Source organism: Fimicolochytrium jonesii (assembly GCF_025526975.1).
Source record: "Fimicolochytrium jonesii strain JEL569 chromosome Unknown EV422scaffold_2, whole genome shotgun sequence".
NCBI lineage: Eukaryota > Fungi > Chytridiomycota > Chytridiomycetes > Spizellomycetales > Powellomycetaceae > Fimicolochytrium > Fimicolochytrium jonesii.
The window spans coordinates 1,288,005-1,305,003 of NW_026515669.1; the positions used below are offsets into that span (position 1 = coordinate 1,288,005).

General features: G+C 54.9%; 6 protein-coding genes across 6 annotated transcripts; 4 read left to right on the forward strand and 2 right to left on the reverse strand.

The window, feature by feature from the left end:
* Positions 1-474: 474 nt before the first annotated feature.
* Positions 475-2,305, forward strand: EV422DRAFT_563825 (uncharacterized protein; the record flags this gene model as incomplete). Its single annotated transcript, XM_053072113.1, has 2 exons — positions 475-2,159; positions 2,245-2,305. The coding sequence occupies 2 exons, from the start codon at positions 475-477 to the stop codon at positions 2,303-2,305; spliced, it is 1,746 nt and encodes a 581-aa protein (XP_052929481.1).
* A 773-nt stretch (positions 2,306-3,078) lies between these two features.
* Positions 3,079-5,595, forward strand: EV422DRAFT_515009 (pyridoxal phosphate-dependent transferase). The gene is made up of 9 exons (XM_053069291.1): positions 3,079-3,388; positions 3,533-3,690; positions 3,770-4,007; positions 4,073-4,182; positions 4,246-4,350; positions 4,420-4,570; positions 4,647-4,812; positions 4,913-5,055; positions 5,142-5,595. Exons 1-9 carry the CDS (start codon positions 3,310-3,312, stop codon positions 5,279-5,281), a joined length of 1,290 nt encoding a protein of 429 aa, XP_052929482.1. The 5' UTR covers positions 3,079-3,309; the 3' UTR covers positions 5,282-5,595.
* Positions 5,596-6,122: 527 nt separating this feature from the next.
* EV422DRAFT_563827 (kinase-like domain-containing protein) lies at positions 6,123-8,494 on the reverse strand (the record flags this gene model as incomplete). The annotated part of the gene is made up of 6 exons (XM_053072114.1): positions 6,123-6,817; positions 6,908-7,168; positions 7,262-7,574; positions 7,684-7,832; positions 7,945-8,055; positions 8,164-8,494. 6 exons carry the CDS (start codon positions 8,492-8,494, stop codon positions 6,123-6,125), a joined length of 1,860 nt encoding a protein of 619 aa, XP_052929483.1.
* Positions 8,495-8,794: 300 nt separating this feature from the next.
* On the forward strand, positions 8,795-9,291 carry EV422DRAFT_515011 (uncharacterized protein). Its single transcript, XM_053069292.1, has one exon. The coding sequence runs from the start codon at positions 8,953-8,955 to the stop codon at positions 9,184-9,186; it is 234 nt and encodes a 77-aa protein (XP_052929484.1). The 5' UTR covers positions 8,795-8,952; the 3' UTR covers positions 9,187-9,291.
* Positions 9,292-9,303: 12 nt separating this feature from the next.
* On the forward strand, positions 9,304-12,428 carry EV422DRAFT_515012 (uncharacterized protein). The gene is made up of 5 exons (XM_053069293.1): positions 9,304-9,871; positions 10,095-10,304; positions 10,373-11,433; positions 11,509-11,843; positions 11,921-12,428. Exons 1-5 carry the CDS (start codon positions 9,578-9,580, stop codon positions 12,052-12,054), a joined length of 2,034 nt encoding a protein of 677 aa, XP_052929485.1. The 5' UTR covers positions 9,304-9,577; the 3' UTR covers positions 12,055-12,428.
* Positions 12,429-16,956, reverse strand: EV422DRAFT_515015 (uncharacterized protein). Its single transcript, XM_053069294.1, has 4 exons — positions 16,778-16,956; positions 16,456-16,697; positions 15,391-16,369; positions 12,429-15,316 (listed from the first exon to the last, which is right to left on the reverse strand). The coding sequence occupies exons 2-4, from the start codon at positions 16,458-16,460 to the stop codon at positions 12,845-12,847; spliced, it is 3,456 nt and encodes a 1,151-aa protein (XP_052929486.1). The 5' UTR covers positions 16,461-16,697; positions 16,778-16,956; the 3' UTR covers positions 12,429-12,844.
* Positions 16,957-16,999: the final 43 nt, after the last annotated feature.

Consider the following 16,999-nt stretch of genomic DNA (forward strand, 5'->3'; position numbering starts at 1 on the left):
AAGATGTAGCTTCCCTGATGTAGCTTCCCCGGAAGATGGGCTGTCCAGCAGGCCATTATTCCAGTGCTACTGTACAAAGACGTGTGGACTGTACACATACAGAGTACTTTCTACCAGCCCGTTGAGTTGCTTGCTTCTCTGAGGAATGGGCGCCTTCAGGGTTGTCTTTGAGGTCTATGGTCCACTTGGGGGGGAGGTGTTCTTTGCGACGGCCAGAAGGGAGGAGAGGCAGTGAGGCACGTCACACCTTTTCGCAAGAGAGTGTTCCTCGTGTTCCTTCGTCCTCCCAGAAACACCCCGTGCAACCTGTTGGCAGACAGACCACCGCACAGCACTTCCTACTTACATACTTGCAGGCTATCGGTATCCCAGCTAGCGTCAGTGTCCTGAGCTCCATATGGCTGCATAGTCGTTGCCTTTCAAGCACTTGTGTCTCGTTTTCCAACTCATATCTTCACCCAAGGGTCCCAGAAGATGGCAGGCACAGGGTCCATCTTGCCCGACATCTTCCACCGTCTAGGTACCGAAAACCTCTTAGCCACCTTCCTCGCAGCCGCTGCAACCACCTCCACCCCCTCGCATCCCTCCACCAGTCCCGCCCAACCCAACGGCGACCGCGACTCCTGGATCCTCCTTGACGGCGAGCCTTCCGACCCAGCAAATGACGACTCCAAAGATCCGCGTTGGGCCGAACTCTTCCTCGAATACTTTGTAGTCGGTGGCGCAGAAGGCAACGACGATCTGCTGTTTTTCGTCAAACAGCTCCCGTTGCAGCAGACCAGTCAGGGATACTATGTCCCGCCAGCGGGGGGGGCGGCGCCGGCCGAGGACCCGATTTTAGTGAGGCGGAAAGTCGGGAAACAGATGCCGGCGCTGGATCATCTGGTGGATTGGAAGCAGACTTTCTTCTTGAATTTGATTGTGCAGCTGCCGTGTACTTTGACGGTGGCCGTGTGCAAGCGAGGGATGCCGGGGAGCCAGACGAGTTTCAGCGCCGGGAATGGGGCTGCGACGCCTTCTGGGACCAACGGCCCAATGTATGCGAGTCCGACGACGAGCGGAACACCCACTGTAACAACAACGAACGACGCAAATACCACCACCTCCTCCCCACCCTCAACAACAATAGAGTACCCCACCCCCACGCCCCCAAACAAACCACCCAAATCCAAAATGCTCGCCATCCAACGCATCTCCAAAACGGTCTACGCAGCCCCATACAAATCCCGTATGGACGTCAAAGACGCCTTCATGAATGAATGCTCCTTCCCGCTCGTCTACTACACTGTCAACGACTACGAGTCCCACGATCTGCATCTCTCCATCCGCCAGAACGAGTACCTCTGTGTCGAGTTGAGTGTTATGCTGCCTGATCCACAAGCGCCTGGGGACTCGAATGTGTGGACGTCCTCGCGAGGTACAGACGCGGTGGGGAACATCTCAGTAACCGACGACCCAGCCCCATTCCCCGTGCCCCCCAAGTGCGTCAAAACGGTCCTGTTCCAGGGCGCGGTGCCATACACATCTCTCCTCGACATCTTCCAACAAAAGGGGCTCGCTGCACGGAATCATATGCGGTTTGGCGGGTGGAAACGCGATAGTGGTGGGGCGGGACATGATATGGCGCCGGGAGGTGGGAACAATTCATCAGCAACCTCACTGAGCGAACGCACGGAATACATCATGATGCGCGGTCCACGCGGAAAGGGGCAGTGTCAGGTCGCTATCAAAGACGATCCTGTAGTCGAGTCAACAATCAACTTAAACACCCTATCATCACCCACGTCAACTACCCCAACAACACCACTCCCTACCCCCTCCGCCCCACAACCCGTCCCCACCCCACCCCTCTCCTACCCATCTTCCCCATCTTCCTCCTCGTCCCACCTCCCCCCCTCGGCGACCCTGGGAGCCTCCCCGTCGAATACCACCTCGAATATCTCCACATCACCATCCCCCCGGAAACAACCAACCCTCTCCGACCGTCTCCTCCGCTTCGGCAACACCGTGCGGTCGCAGATCGTTGCGGCCGCTGCGAGTGCGGGGATCGATAGTGGGAACGGTGTAGACAGTGGTGGGCCAGGGACAGGGGAGGGCAAGGTGGTGAGTCTGAGGTGCTCGATGACGTATGTGAATGTTCCGTGGATTAGTATTATCAGGTATGTTTTGAGGGGGTTTCCATTGCAGGGGGCGCCGTCGGCGGGTTGCTGTGGGTCCTCGGAACACTCACCTTCTCCTGAATAGCGACCTGGCAGCAGCAGACTTTGCTAAAGTCCCACCTCCCCCGGTACCCGCACCTGAATAAAAGGGAAACGCGCAACCCCTCACCCGTTCCGCAAGTTTCATATCACCTCTCCCTCGGATCGAGGGAGCAACTCTGCCTACCCCTACCCCTTTTGCTGGTTTCGTCGTCTACTGCTTCTTCGTTTTGCCGGGTTTGGGGCAACGAATGGTTTTGGTTGCCAGCGGTCCAATGCGGGAAGTATGGCATTGGATGTACGCGTGGTGGAGTATTTAGCTTTTTCTATGAACTATTTGTATATACAAGTCGTACAGTTTCCTTCGTTGTAGCAAGGGAAAGGGAATGTGGGACCCACCCCGACGCCCATTTTCACTAGATGAATTGCCTGCCGTCTTCCCCTGCGCTCGACTAGTGATGAAACATCAATCGGATCAATCTCACACCTGACTCCATCGATCAGAAGGGGAATGGGGTTAGCGAGCCTGATTGCCCTGATCCCGCCCGAGGAGAACATGCCAAGGAGAACATGCCATCTCCAGCGCCCGTTCCGTTGTTATGGTTGGTGCAATTCGCCCTCCGAAATCTCTCTTGATATTCCCTCAAATCCCTCAAATCCCACCACCTCACACCTACCGAAATCCGCCACCTCATTTCCACCCTCCTCCCGGACACACCCAAATGGACATTGTAACATACGCTGTCCTCATCACCGCCCACACCTGAGCCCGCCGACACCTTACCTTGGTTGAGAGGGGAGCAGAATCCCGCTCCCTTGTGGTAGATATGTAGAAAGGAGAGGGGGGTGCAGTACAGTGGTTGGGTACGTAGATAATTAGCTTAGACCCAAAGCCCACCCCTGTCCCTCCCTTCCCGATGGCACTCTGAACCGAGTTGCATGTTGAATCCGCGACTTTGTGCAAATGACCGGCGGTTGTGTGTCTTTGACGGTTGTTCTCATGTCGCGGTTATGACCGGGGTCCGCCCGTTTGATCCCGTGTTGGGTATTGGTGCTTCTCCTATTGTTTTCTGGAAGTTCACCCAAACAGCCGCCTCCGCCGACCGTCTACATGGCAAGCGCTAATCGCATCAACCAGCTGTCTTCTCACTTGAGCAGCAACCCACACGCAGCAGCCATGTCATCTGGAGGTAAGTTTAAAAGTCATCAAAAAAGTCATCAAGAGCGAGTTTCCACTTGTGGAGACAGCGAGAGCTGCTGGCGATCGCCGAGCACCCAGCAAACATCCCGAGCAAGCTGATATTGATATACTTGAACCTCAATCTTCCCAACAGACTCAGCATTCACGCACGTGACGCAGGCACCGCCAGACCCTATTCTGCACCTTTCCCACCTGCACTCGGAGGACACCTTCGAAAAGAGGATCAACGTCGGCGTCGGTGCTTACCGGGATGAAAATGGCAAGCCTTGGGTGTTGCCCGTCGTCCGGAAGGTAGGTTTTACCACCATGGTGATCCGCTTTCCGCTGGCCAGATGATTAAATCTCGGCTCGACGTCTTATCGCGAAACAGGCCGAGAAGCAGCTGATCCAAGACCCCAAGTTCGACCACGAATACCTCCCCATCGACGGGCTTAAGCCCTTCTACGAGGCCTCCGTGCGTCTGATTCTGGGCAAGGACAGCGCGGCCGTGAAGGAGAAGCGATATGTCGGCATCCAGACGATCAGTGGGAGTGGCGCTGTGAGGTTGGGAGGAGCGTTCCTGAACCGGTTCAGGAAAGCGAAGATTTACGTTTCTAACCCTACATGGGGTGAGTTTTGGAGCGAGGAATATGAGATTGGGGGAAGTTATGCTGAACGGGGACGTCGCCGTCAGGAAATCACCACGACATCTTTAAGGACGCTGAATTGGAGGTCCACACATACCCGTACTGGGACCCAAAGACGCGTGGGTTGGCATTGGAGGATATGCTGAAAAGTCTGAAGGTCGGTGATGCTCGTTTAGGTTGGGCCGCCCCCCGCGTAAGCTAAAATGTGTTCCACTCCCAGGACGCACCCAACGGCTCCATCATTGTCTTACATCCTTGCGCGCATAACCCTACCGGTGTGGACCCCACGCCCGAGCAGTGGAGACAAATCGCTGCGGTGCTGAAGGTACCTATCTTCATCAAAACATCACAAAGCTCGAGAGAGTCCTGATATTGAAGTCCCTCATCCCAAAAGGAAAAGTCCCACTTCCCCTTCTTCGACTGCGCCTACCAAGGCTTCGCCACCGGAGACCTCGACCGCGACGCCAGCGCCGTGCGGTACTTCGTTGAGCAGGGGTTCGAACTCCTCGTGTGTCAGTCCTACTCCAAGAACCTTGGTTTATACGGTTAGTGGGCCTTCATGCTCAGAAAGTGCACATGGAAAAGTCGAGATGGATCGAAATCTGATACCTGTTTGATCAGGCGAGCGTGCGGGATGTCTCACCGTGGTCCTCAAGTCCGCATCCGTGGTTCCACAAGTCCGCAGTCAGCTCGTTCGCCTGCAACGCGCCGCCATCTCGAGCCCACCGGCGTTTGGTGCCCGTGTCGCGTCCCTGATTCTGAACGACGAGACCATGTTCCGTGAATGGTAAGTTCCAGCCGAAAGTATGTCTTTCGAAGTTTGTGATGTTGCAAAAACATTGACCACTCAATTCCAACGATCTTTTTTTATATATCTAAATGAATAGGACCGAGCAACTGAAGATCATGTCCGGCCGCATTCAAACCATGCGCAAGCTGCTGCACGATGCCCTCATCGAGCTCAAGACCCCAGGGACTTGGAACCACATCACCGATCAGATCGGCATGTTCTGCTACACTGGCCTCTCCGGTACGTTGTTTATCAGCCTCTCATACCTCCATTTCCCGAAAACTAAATGGTCCCAATATCCCTTTTTGAAATCGCTGATACACCAGTCAAGCAAGTCGGCGTCATGAAAGAGAAGTACCACGTTTACCTCACCGACAACGGCCGTATCTCCGTCGCCGGCCTGAACCAGAGCAACGTTCGGACCTTTGCTGAGGCGCTCGACTGGGTTGTGCGTAACGTTAACTAACGCGTGCATGTGATGTTCAGCATTTTATCATACACCAATTTCCCCAAAAGGACATGAAAGGGAGACAACACGCTGTGCGAGGCATCTCGGATTGGGCACATGCACGGCGGCAGTAATAAACAGAGTTTCCATGTAGATAGAGGCCATTTTCTTGTTTTCCAACGTTTGCATCTATCTAGTGTCGCGCACCCCACCACCACCCTATTTCCGATACACTTTAGTCGTCGTGGTTTCCTGTTCATCAACAATGTATTGCTCTTACATGAATTGCGCGCGAAGCACAAAAAGCGACCGCAACCCCTATCTCCCAGAACCCTCCCATTGGCGTGCTATATCTTTCCGGTGTCCAACCAAAGCGGTACAATCCACAGAAGTTCGCCCAACCCAAACAGCAATGACAACAGCACAAAGAGAGTAGCAAAAAAATGAGATCTGCTTGTAAAATATTCTGAGGCCGCGAAGGGAAAATCGTATATACCCGAAACAAAATAAGAAAACACGCGCAAATGGATGCCGTGGCACAGAGGTTTTGCTCCTCCCTACATATACATTTGCCACGTTTGCGAGTAATCGTGTCGGCACCTTTCCCTGCTTCCCTCCGCCAGCCAAGTCTAAAAAAACGTAAGACGCCTTCTTCCTCCCACCCGCTCCTCCAACATAAAATCCGACACGTCTCGAGACACGAAATGATGCAGCCGGCACGCGAACCTCGGCAAATGAAAACCCCCTTCACAACCCGCGCAGAGCCCTCCAGTTGACGAAACAGCATATGAGTTGGCTGTGATGATTCCCAGCATCCCACCATCGACCCCCGACTCCGTCCCCACCACTAAGTTCCCTGTCAATCGCTCTCGTGGCGTCCAAAACAACCGAACATCCGCTTGTACCACTTCCGCTTCTTCCGGCGGCCGCCATCCGTCGCTTGGGCAGCTGCCTCGCCTGCCGTCGTTGTCGGGCCAATAGCGTGGTGTTGTGCGGCCGCTGCAGACGCTGCCACCGCCTGCGGTGGCGTTTCCAGATGGCCGGCCCCACCAGTGGTTTTGACTTGCTGCGCAGATGCACGCCCAGCAGCGGCGGTGGAGATCGAGGAGGCGGGGTCCGCCCGCGGAGAGCCCGCAACCGACGATCCTGCCGCGGTGCCGGCGGTCAGTGGGTTCTTATGAAGCGCAGCGGATGATTGGCGGGTCGCTGGGTCTACGGGGGGCTGCTTGACGATAGGCGGGATCTTCGCGTCATTCACCCGGGCGGCATTTTGAGACGAAACGAAGGAAGGGAAGTAGTGAATGCGGTTCATTAGGGCAGGAGACGAGTGCACGATCTTCCGCTCGTATCGCTGCCGCGCCTCCTCCTGTCGGACGCGGAGCGCACGTTCCTTTTCCACTCGCTCCTCCCTCTCCCTGCGTTCGTCTTCTCTCCGCTCCTCTTCACTCATGGTGGCACGGATTTCATCTCTACGGCGCTTCGCCGCGCGCTCCTGGTCAAGGACCTCAAGCCAATCGTAGAGCCCGTCATCCTCAAGCCCGTGTCGCTTCATAACTATATAATGCGAAGGAAATATTCGAAAGTCAGTTTCCTTTCAGACGACGAGGACCAGGCTCAAGAAGATGCTGAAGAGAAGACAATTACCCTGGTCGATCATGTCAATCATGCCTTCGTAATTAGGCTCTTCGTCGAAATTCATATTTCTTGCGTAGTCAAGTAGATATCCAAACTCTGGGGGGTTCGGATGGCCCAGAGCCTCGATGCTCACGGCCTGCTTCACTTCTCCGATTCGTTCGTACTTTTGCCTGTTCGAGTTCGCCCGCAACCCTTGCCAGGGGAGGTGGGAATTGAGAAGATAAAAAAAGACGTGGCATAACGCTTCGATGTCATCGCGACGGCCTTGCTCTATTGTAACATACAGATGAAGATGACGCAGATGTAAGTAAAAGACTCAACGACACAGCTGGCAACCGCCTCGACTTTTGAGTTCGAACATACCTCTGCCAAGATGTGTGTGAATCGACATGTATCGCGCGGTGCCTGACAAGGACTTTTTCTCCCTAAAAGGGATATGGATGTGCGTGCGAGGGTCGCGGTACTGTTTAACCATACCGTAGTCAACGAGATACAGTAGGGAGCATGGCGATGGGTGTTGGGGCGAGTGGTTCTGCACAATCGAGTACGGGTCTGGGGAACTGGGGTCGTCTGTTACTTTTTCGTTGAAACGTGGTATCCGCCCGATGAGAAAGTTATCCGGCTTAATATCCCGGTAGACGAGGTTCCCTTCATGCACTGTTTGCATTCGCCGAATCTGATGGGAGAGCAGAGAATTAGGATGTGCGACATTGAACGACAACGACATGAACTGATGAACAAAGATGCTCGATGGCCCAGATGGCTCCCCACGTTCTCCCACATACCATATTCTTAGCCAGCATGCACACAGTCTTCAGAGTAAAGTGCCGTCCGCAAAGGTCGAAGGCGTCCTCTAAACTGGGTCCGAGGAGTTCCAAGACCAGAACCGAATGGAGACCTTCTTGCCCAAAATAATAACATTTTGGAATACCAGCTGGATATTCCAAAGGAATGAAGGGGAAAGGAACGTGCGTCAGAAGGTGGTCGAGATAGCCGTGGGAACGAGTGGGTATGTGGTAAGGACTTTAGAGAAGACAGATACTTACGAAGCCCAACGAGCAGTTTGTATGTCCGGTATTCGTCACGGAGCTGTGGTGTTTCGGCCTTCCTCGGCTCGAACTTGATTGCGATCTGTTCGTTGGTCTTGAGGTTCGTCCCTGTGTGTACGGGAACAAAGGAGGAGCGTGAGACATGCAATGTCAAAAAGATTGGAAGTCACATGCACGTCAAAGGAGTGCACAACTACGGGAATTGGATTACCATACCCTCGTAGATGATACCAAAACTGCCTTCCCCAATTTTCTTGCCAACCTTGAAATGCCCCCCAACGACCGTCGGCCCCGATGATGTATAAGATTTTGTGGAGGACGAGCCCTGGTGGTGGTGCCGAGCTCGCGACGACTCGTGGCGATTGACGGCTGTCGCGGAGCCAGCCTGTCCTCCTGCAGCGGTAGCTTGAGGCGCGAGGCCATTTCCTGAAGCCGTGGACCCGTGAACGGCGCCGTTCGTGGGGACGCTCGATTGGTGGGCGTGGTTTTGCGTTTGACCTGGCGGCTGCAAAGCCGACCCGCCTTGGTCGTCACTCAAGTCTGGCATGAGCGACCTTTTTCGAGAGCGCTGCTGCTGGTGGTTCTGGTGGAGGTTTGGCGGTGGTGGAGCGGCGAGAGAGTCTGGCTGAGGGGTGGTGTTTTTCGTTGCAGCAGCGAACGAGCGGGGGTTGGCTGGGTCAGCAGGGAGCAGTTGTTGTTGTGGTGTTGGTCGTGGGGAGTCAAGTCTAGTAGGTCGGTTGGTGCTCTGCAGCGGCCGAGAGGCATTTCCTCGCAGACCAGCGGCTTCCCACACAGTAACAGTACATTTATGTCCGGTTCGCTTCAAGCTAACTCAAATTAAATAACGCGTGGGGCAAAACACCAAACAAGACTTCTGAACAAGACGCCGTTGGACCTCCGAACCGAAGCAGTTCTAGCAGTCCGTGGGTGCTCCCCTACTACTTCATCATCTACTACTGTACAACAGGGACACCGCCCACCAACACCGTTAGCTTCGCAGATACGATGCGCATCGCTGTCTGGGCCGTCCACTTTTCCATTTTGTCCCTCCTTGCCCGCTTCTTCTACGTCGTGCTGAACATAAGATATCCCCTTGATTACACCTATAACATCATACACCATCCCCACCCGATTGCTTGCCCTTGCCAAAATACGCTGCATCCTCTCCAAGGAGTTGATGCCTGGCTCGCTCGGGTCGTCCGAAAGTACATGTTGTCGTTGTTGTTGTTGCATGATTGACACCGTCAAGGAACAAGCAGAAGGTCGCCAGGAAGAGACGAAAGCAAGCACGTGACCTCTGTATTCCACGTATATATAGTGAGTGAGTGAGTGAGTGAGTGAGGGGGAGGAGGGTGACGTATGTATGTGAAGCCAGGAGCGAATGACGTGTTCTGCTCCACGCACGCGACTTGTTCCTGTGGCTTCCCGTCTCTCGCAGGCTCGCTGCTGCAATAAAAAGGCACCCACGCCCCCCCTCTCATCTCCCCAGAACACAACAAACCGGTCCATACGATCGCTCTGATCTCCAACTGCCTCACCACCCCCTACATACATAAGCACTAGTGTTTCACGCTTCTGCTAACTATACACACTCCACTATCCACACTTCACACCTCCACACACAAACAAAATGGCTGATCACGACCACGAGCACTACCACTACCACCGCGAGCGCACAGAGGTCAAGGAGACCGAAGATATCGACGACGACTTTGAGTGCGACGACGAGGGCTGTGTCAGCTACGGCACGGCTCACTCGCACGCCGGGAAACACGCACACCACGCTCACGCGCACCCGCACGGCAAGAAGTCGCCGGGGATCATTGCGGGTGTGAAGAGTTTTCTTTTGGGTCCGGCTGCGGACAAGGATGAATTTCTGGTTGAAAAGGAGGTCAAAGTCATTAGGACTCATACTTATGAGAAAGTACGTTGATTGCTTTGGATGAATGGAAAGAGAGTTGCGTGAATGGAGAGAAGGCAAGGGAGAGAAGGCGGAGGAGAGAGTGAGCTATCGAGCCGCCCATCAGTGCTTTTTGTGAGCGATGCAAGCATCACTGTATTTTCGGGGTCCAGTGCCCATAGTCCTCAGTGGTATCGGGCCTGTCCTGTAGAGCCTTGATCTGATGAAACCTTTTCCCAATTCTTAGGACGGACACCACGTTCACGATAAAGTCGTTGACGGCGGACACCGGATACACGACAAGGCAGACCGCATCGAAGACAATGTGCGAGAGGGCACTAAAAACCTCAAAAACCAGGCCGAGGATAGCGCGAAAAGATTGGGCAGCAAGGCGGAGCGTACCGCGAAGGACTTGAAGCGGAAAGCGGAGAACGCAGAGGCTGAAGTTGAGAAGAAGGTACGTCGATATTTTTGGTCTGTCTGAGGCTTTGAAATGACTGGAAACTAATCTCTCATTCCTCACAGGCTGAAGGCTTCTTGGGAAGCATCTGGTCCGGCATCAACAACGCCATCGGCGGTGGGCAGAGGAAGATCCACGAAGTCGAAGGCGAGGCAGAACACAAGTACAAAAAGGCAAAGCACGACGCTTCCAAGACGGCCGATGAGTACAAGGATAAAGCTGAACGCGTCAAGGGAGACGTGAAGTACCAAGCCGAGAGAATCAAGGGTCAAGCCAGTGACAAGTACGACGAAGTGGTGGACGCAGCCGAGCGCGCGAAAGCCGACGCAAAGTACCAGGCTGAAAAGGCAAAGGGCCACGTCAAGGAGCAGTACGGGGATGTAAAGGATAAGGCTGGCAAGAAGGTCAACCAGGTGAAGGGCAAGGCCGGAGAGGTCAAGGACAAAGCAAAGTCCGAGATTGCGGAAGCTGCTGACAGGATTGGTGCCGAGTACGCCAAGGCCAACAGGGAGGCTGCGAAGAAGTACCAGGATGCGCGAAAGGGTGTCGCGGAGGGTGTCAACAAAGTCCAGGAGACCGCTGACCAAGCGGCCAAGCGCGCCAAGGCCGCTGTTGACGAAACAGGCCGCCGCGTCAAGGACCATGCGGACAGGGCCGCTGGCGCTGTTGGCAAAGCGAAAGAGAATGTTAAGCAACGTGTTGAAGATGCCGCCGACTACGTACAGGAAGAGATCGACGAGACCACCGGTGCCATCAAACGCAAAGCCCACAACGTCAAGCAAGGGGTGAAAGACACCGCCCACAACGCCAAGCAAGGCGTGAAGGACACAGCCCACAATGTCAAGCAGGGCGTTAAGCACGCCGCCGATGATGTCCGCGATTCCGTCCACCACGGCATTGACAACGTCAAGACAGGTGCCGGCTCCATCTTCCACAGGGTCGAGCAGGCCGCCGAGTGCCTTGGTTGCGTCGGTCCCAGGACGCAAGGATACCACCAGAAGGGTCACCACCTTCACGCACAACCTTGGGGTGGCCACGACCTTGTCAGTCCCTACAACGCCAACCCTGTACCTGTTACTGCGTTCTACACTGCGCTCAGCACACTTTGGTTCTTGTGGCTTGCTAGGTATGTATCCTATTGTGCCTGTATGGGTTTAAGGGATGATTTTTAATTTCATTGTCTTCATTTCCGCTTTAACAGACGCGTGTGGCGCGCTCGCAACTATTCCAAAATCTACCTCGGTGACGGAACCTATGAGCTCGCCCATGAAGCAATGCGCGACGTCGTCGTCTCCGAAACCACCATCACACCCACCCGCGCCGAAAAGACCACCGCCACGATGCACGTTGAGGACGACCGCAAGGTCCCGAAGATCAAGCAGCTTCTCCGCGCCACCGAGGCTCGCCGCGCGTTCACGAATGTTGTCCCGCTGTACTTGATCCTCCTCGCCGCTTTGGAATTGGAGGGCGCGTACAGGCCGTTGCTGCATTTGCTGAGCGTGCTGTTGTTGGCTGGGAACATTGCACACACTGAGTGTAAGTACTCCATCAAGCGGAGGCTGACTCTCTTGTCGTTCATTATACTCACCAAGTCCCATTATTTCCTCAAACAGACGGCATTTTCAGCCCCAAAGGCCGCGGACCAGGCCGCGCTATCGGCTCAGCCCTCACCACGGGCGTCCTTCTCTTCGGAGCCATCAACGCCATCTACCTCGCTGTCAGCTGCCAGGGATGCCCTGTTGCGTGAAGAGAGCTCTCAGTGTGGAAACTGATTTCGCATGTCGTTTTTGTGTTTGTACATAACTGCAGATTCGGGGAGGGGCATTTGGCGGGCTGCAGCGTGGATGAAGCGGAGGATTTGACATGGGCACCGGGTGGGGCTTCGCACGCAGCACGCGCGATTTATGATGAGGATCGGTGGGGAAGTTGGCGCCTACTTATGCACGGCCTTTGCGTCGTGATCTTAGTATCCCCTAGCTTTTTTCTCTTAATAAGATGCCTGATTTCACGATGTCTGATGTGTGTTTCGCGGAGAGAAGGGCTCGGCTCATATGGAGCCGCATGAGGAGAGGCTGAGAGCGGGTGCGGCGAGCAAGAGTGCCGAAAAGGCTCTGACCCACATTCGGGATGGACCACCCGAGTAGAAAATCATTTATACAAAGAGTGTCTCGTTCGCAAGTCTATCTACACTATGATAACATTGCTAAACAACCCGGAACTATGTGTATGGACCAGATTCGATGCATTGTGTCGCGGCAGAAACGTTCGCGAGGGTATACAACATGTCAGGGGAACCGCCAAGGCGGACCGACTACTAGCTAATGGCGGGCTTTATTGTTAAGGGTATCAGCACTCTAGCTTGGGGTGGAGATATATCTCCATCAAGGCTTTGTATTCTTCCCAGGCATCGAAGGTATCGCTTTTCGTGCTGTGCCACCACCGACGCATCCAGAAACGCACAAAAACATGTCGGGTCAAGACGACTGCCCTCCGTCTGCGCCGCCGGGTTCTCAGTATCCCTCCCTCATCTGATCGCGTCATGGACACCATTTAGCGATGACCCGGCTCAAACTCTGCCTATCCGCGGGCTTCGTCAGGAAATCCGACATGCCGGCGTCCAGGCACCGCTGCTTGTTATGGTCCATCACGTCCGCGGTCACCGCGATGATGGGGACTTCGCGGTACCATTGTTTTCGCGCTCTCTTGTATGCTGATGATGAGAGGGGCGGTGGGTGGAGGTGGGTGTGGGATGATGAGGAGGACCCGCTGCTGGTGTGGGTCGGGAGGGGTGGTGTGGCGATTTGGGTGGCCGGTGTGGGGAGGGTGTCGGGTTTGAGTGGTGGTGATGTTGGCACGTCGGACGGTGACGGTGATGTGGGGGTGGGTGTGGCTGTGGAATCATCGTCATTGTCCTCATCGGCTTCTTCGCCCTGTTGACGGATCCGTCGACTGCATTCCCACCCGTCTAAGCCGTCGCCTAGATTGCAGTCCATGAGGATGATATCGTACGGGCGTGGGTTCTTGAACGATGCAGACGATTCCTCCAATTCTTGGACACATCTATTTGATGCCGGACTTTCATAATCGTCACCAAGAATCAGTGAAAGTGCTGCACACCCGGTGGCCGCGCCGGATATGGTATGTCCCATCAACGTCAACATCCTCGTGAGCAGTTTCAGATTCGTGGAGTTATCTTCGACAATGACGATTTTGAGCGGGCGCTGCCGGGCTATCGGGATGCCGGGGAGGGTAGGGAAGGACATTGTCATGGTCGTCGGCTTTCTTTGCTGAGATAGCGCGGGCATTGAAGCTGAGTGAGGTACATTGTGCATCATTGTGCGGGCATCCATCTGCGCTTGTAGGGTCAGGATCGGTGGGCTGTCCTGCGGCGTCGGTCCAACGATCTGATGCAACTCCCTCATGCTTTTCGAGGCTGCCTCCTTCGGTGGTGGTGGTGAGATCGCCAACGACCCATGCGACCGAGTAGGCGAGTCCATACTCCCATACAGCGACCGGTTCCGCGGTCTGGCCTCTTCATCCGACTCCCGTCGACTCCTCCGGCCATTCACATCGCGATGGCCGAACCGTACCACGAACGACAGCCGTGAGCCTTTCCCAACTTCGCTTTCCACATTGATCGACCCGTCCATCGCGTCTACGAGCCTCGAGACGAGGTAGAGACCCAATCCAGAGCTGTCGGAGGTCAATTGCTGGTTGGTGGAGAAGGGTTGGAAGAGCTTTGATACCAGCGTCGGGGACATGCCTACACCGGTATCCACGACGGCGACGTGCAGGACGTGCTGCCATTCTGGTGTCGACGTGTGACGCGCTTCCACTTCGATGGAGCCTGACGGCGTGCCTTTCACTGCATTGGATATCAGATTGTTGAGCACTTGCGCCAATCGCTTGGGATCACCCGCGATCTCATCCATGTCGTTTTCGCCCGTATGTATATGGATATGGAAATCGATTCCGTGGAGCTTCGCTGCAGGCGTCCAGAGGGTTTTCATATCGCTGAAGAACTCCTTCAGCGAGAACGTGACCGTTTCCACCTTGAATTTACCGGACTCTATCCGCTGCAGCTCCAGCAAATCCGAGATCAAGCTAAGCAGCGAACGACTACTACTCAAGATCGTCGAAATCAGCTCCTGCTGATTATCAGTCAAATGGGTATCAGCGAGCAGCTCCGACGCCGCGACCAGGCTGTGCAACGGAGTCCGCAGCTCGTGTGAGCAGCAGCTGAGCAAGAAGCGGGTAGCTTTCGAAGCCTCCAGAGCGGCTTGCTCGCGTATGTCCGCCTCTGCCTTCTGCTGCTGGGCAATCTTTCGATCGGAAATGTCCTGACATACACCGACAACGCCGTGCCCTGCCAGATCGGGCGAGAAGGTGATGTAAAGCCATCGCTCCTCGAACAACACTTCTAATGAGAGCGATTCATTTGACAGCGATGCCTCCGCTGCTTTGACCAATGCTGGGTAATCCTTGAACACCTCCACGTAGGATCTCCCAACCGTTTCCTGTTCAGGCAGGAACCGGCTCGCGAGAGCACCGCCCAATTTCCCTTCCACCAGCGTGAAGATCCCTTCAGAGTCCATGGACCAGACAAGCAACGCATTGGAGTGGAGGAGAGCGCTCAAGCGATTCCGCGTTTGCGCCAGAGCCACCATTGCTTGTCGTTGGTCATTGATATCCGTCAGCGTTCCAATGTACCGCATGACCACACCGTCCTTGTTACGGACTGGAACGGCCCGCGCGAGATGTGACCTCCATGCGCCATCCTTCCTTTTCACGCGGAACTCGGTCTCAAAGCGGCCTGAGGCGTTGATGGCGTCAGTCCAGGCAGTTGCGGTGGGCGTTACGTCGTCCGGATGTACGAATCTGGGTAGGATACCCGCCCAGTCCCATTGGCCTCGTTCGATGGGGCCGCAGCCCGTGTGCTCGTAGAACTTTTTGTTTAAATATGAAACCTTCCCTTCGGCGGACGTGGTGTATACGATTTCCGGGAACGCCTGAAGTAATATAATATCGGTAAGCTCACGTCATGCATGCTGCGTAACATCGCAAAAAACGCCGCGCAACTCACCTCAGCAATGAGCTTGAAGCCGTCCAGATCTGTTATGGTATCCAGAGCTCGTCTCAGCAGCTCGTTGTTCTCGCGCAGCTTCTGTTCCCTCTCGACCCTCTCGGAGATATCGTGCATGACCACGACAGCCCCAATCGTGTTCCCATCCGTATCCTGCAGTGCACGTCCAGAGCATGAGACAACAACCTTCGGCAAGCCATGCGGAGCAATGATTATCTCCTGTCCATGTAGTGGTTTCCCCTGATGCGCTCGAACGAGTGGGATCTCATCAGCAGGCAATGCCGTGCCATCGAGTCGGAACAGATCATAAGTACCAGCCCATTCCGACGAGTTCAAATCGTGTCGGACGTCCAAGCCATGGAAGGACTTGGAGACGTCGTTGAAGAGCGTGAGTTTCCCGTCCGCATCACACGCGACGACGCCAGCAGCGACATTTGAGAGCATGACGTTCAGTAGCTCGTTCGCTTTGAGCAGCTCGGCTTGGGTTTCCAATGTGTGCATCAGACGGGATAGCTGTTGCCCGACCAATCCGACGACACGCTGCGCTAGTTCATCAGTCGATCTTCGCTCGGTTGAGTAAAACTCAAAGACTCCCACGACGATGCCCCGCTGGAAGACCGGCACACCAAAACACGACGAGAACACGGATTCGAATGGCGTAGGTGCCCCTGTTCTGTCAACTGACATGTCCTCTAACCAAATTGACTTTGCGGCTCTAGCGGTGCGCTGTCCTATCGTGTTTATTCTTGCAGCATCTGCCTCCAGTAGTTTTGCTAGGGCCTCGGAGGCCCTCTCATTGTCTGATGTGACAGTTGTCACCGATGCTATGGATAGCTCCCCATTATCCCCTTTGGCGGAGCAGTAGCGGCCGACATCGAATTTAGTTGCCTCGCAGGTCCGCAGCAAACATGAGCGCAGTGTATCTGTTATGTCGGTGTTTGTCATGTCGTGGTCGCTCACCACGCTTAGCAAGTCAATCCTATTAGGGAGGCAACGAGGGAGACATCGCCGTGAGGATCGCGTTTCGACTGGGGTAGCACACACAAAACAACTTGAATACACTACCACATGGTGAATGGACTTCCAATTGCTGCACGAATATGGGGTAAGGAGAAGCCAGGTCGGATGTTGATGGGGCAGGGCCAAATTTCGACCGCCAATTCAAGTGCTCCCAGATTGTAGGTTTCTTTCCAAGAAAGCGTGCTGTACGGTGTTCCCTTCGTCTCCTTCGTAGCACGTCGAGACGAAGAAGCGGCGCAGATAGAGACTTGTACTGGGCGGAGTCCTGCTATATGTAGCCGCACCGGCTAAGCGGGGATGATGATGAGGGGGACGCTCGGCGAATGTACGTGTTCCACATGCAGGCCTGACCACTCAGGAAACAGACCGGTCTAGACCGAGTGATGGGTGCTGGTTTCTTGGAATGAGAGTCTCTTTCTTCCGACTTTGCTCTCGACTTTCGCTCGTTGTCTCGTTGAGCTCTCGTTGAGCGACGGCCCAAACTCTATAAGCTTTTGGACGGAGAACACCCACTCTCCGCTGGCCTCCGGGTGGGGGCGCCCGTCACTGTGAACACCCCGAGCGCGCTGGCACCGATTGTGGTGGTCGG

Coding starts and splice junctions, on each gene's coding strand:
- EV422DRAFT_515012 (XM_053069293.1), top strand. CDS start 9,578: ATGGCTGATCACGACCACGAGCACTACCACTACCACCGCGAGCGCACA. Junction 9,872..10,094: donor GGACTCATACTTATGAGAAA/GTACGTTGATTG, acceptor CCCAATTCTTAG/GACGGACACCACGTTCACGA. Junction 11,844..11,920: donor GAACATTGCACACACTGAGT/GTAAGTACTCCA, acceptor TTCCTCAAACAG/ACGGCATTTTCAGCCCCAAA.
- EV422DRAFT_515009 (XM_053069291.1), top strand. CDS start 3,310: ATGGCAAGCGCTAATCGCATCAACCAGCTGTCTTCTCACTTGAGCAGC. Junction 4,008..4,072: donor CGTTTCTAACCCTACATGGG/GTGAGTTTTGGA, acceptor CGTCGCCGTCAG/GAAATCACCACGACATCTTT. Junction 4,571..4,646: donor CAAGAACCTTGGTTTATACG/GTTAGTGGGCCT, acceptor CTGTTTGATCAG/GCGAGCGTGCGGGATGTCTC.
- EV422DRAFT_515015 (XM_053069294.1), bottom strand. Junction 15,317..15,390: donor GCTTCAAGCTCATTGCTGAG/GTGAGTTGCGCG, acceptor ATATTACTTCAG/GCGTTCCCGGAAATCGTATA.
- EV422DRAFT_515011 (XM_053069292.1), top strand. CDS start 8,953: ATGCGCATCGCTGTCTGGGCCGTCCACTTTTCCATTTTGTCCCTCCTT.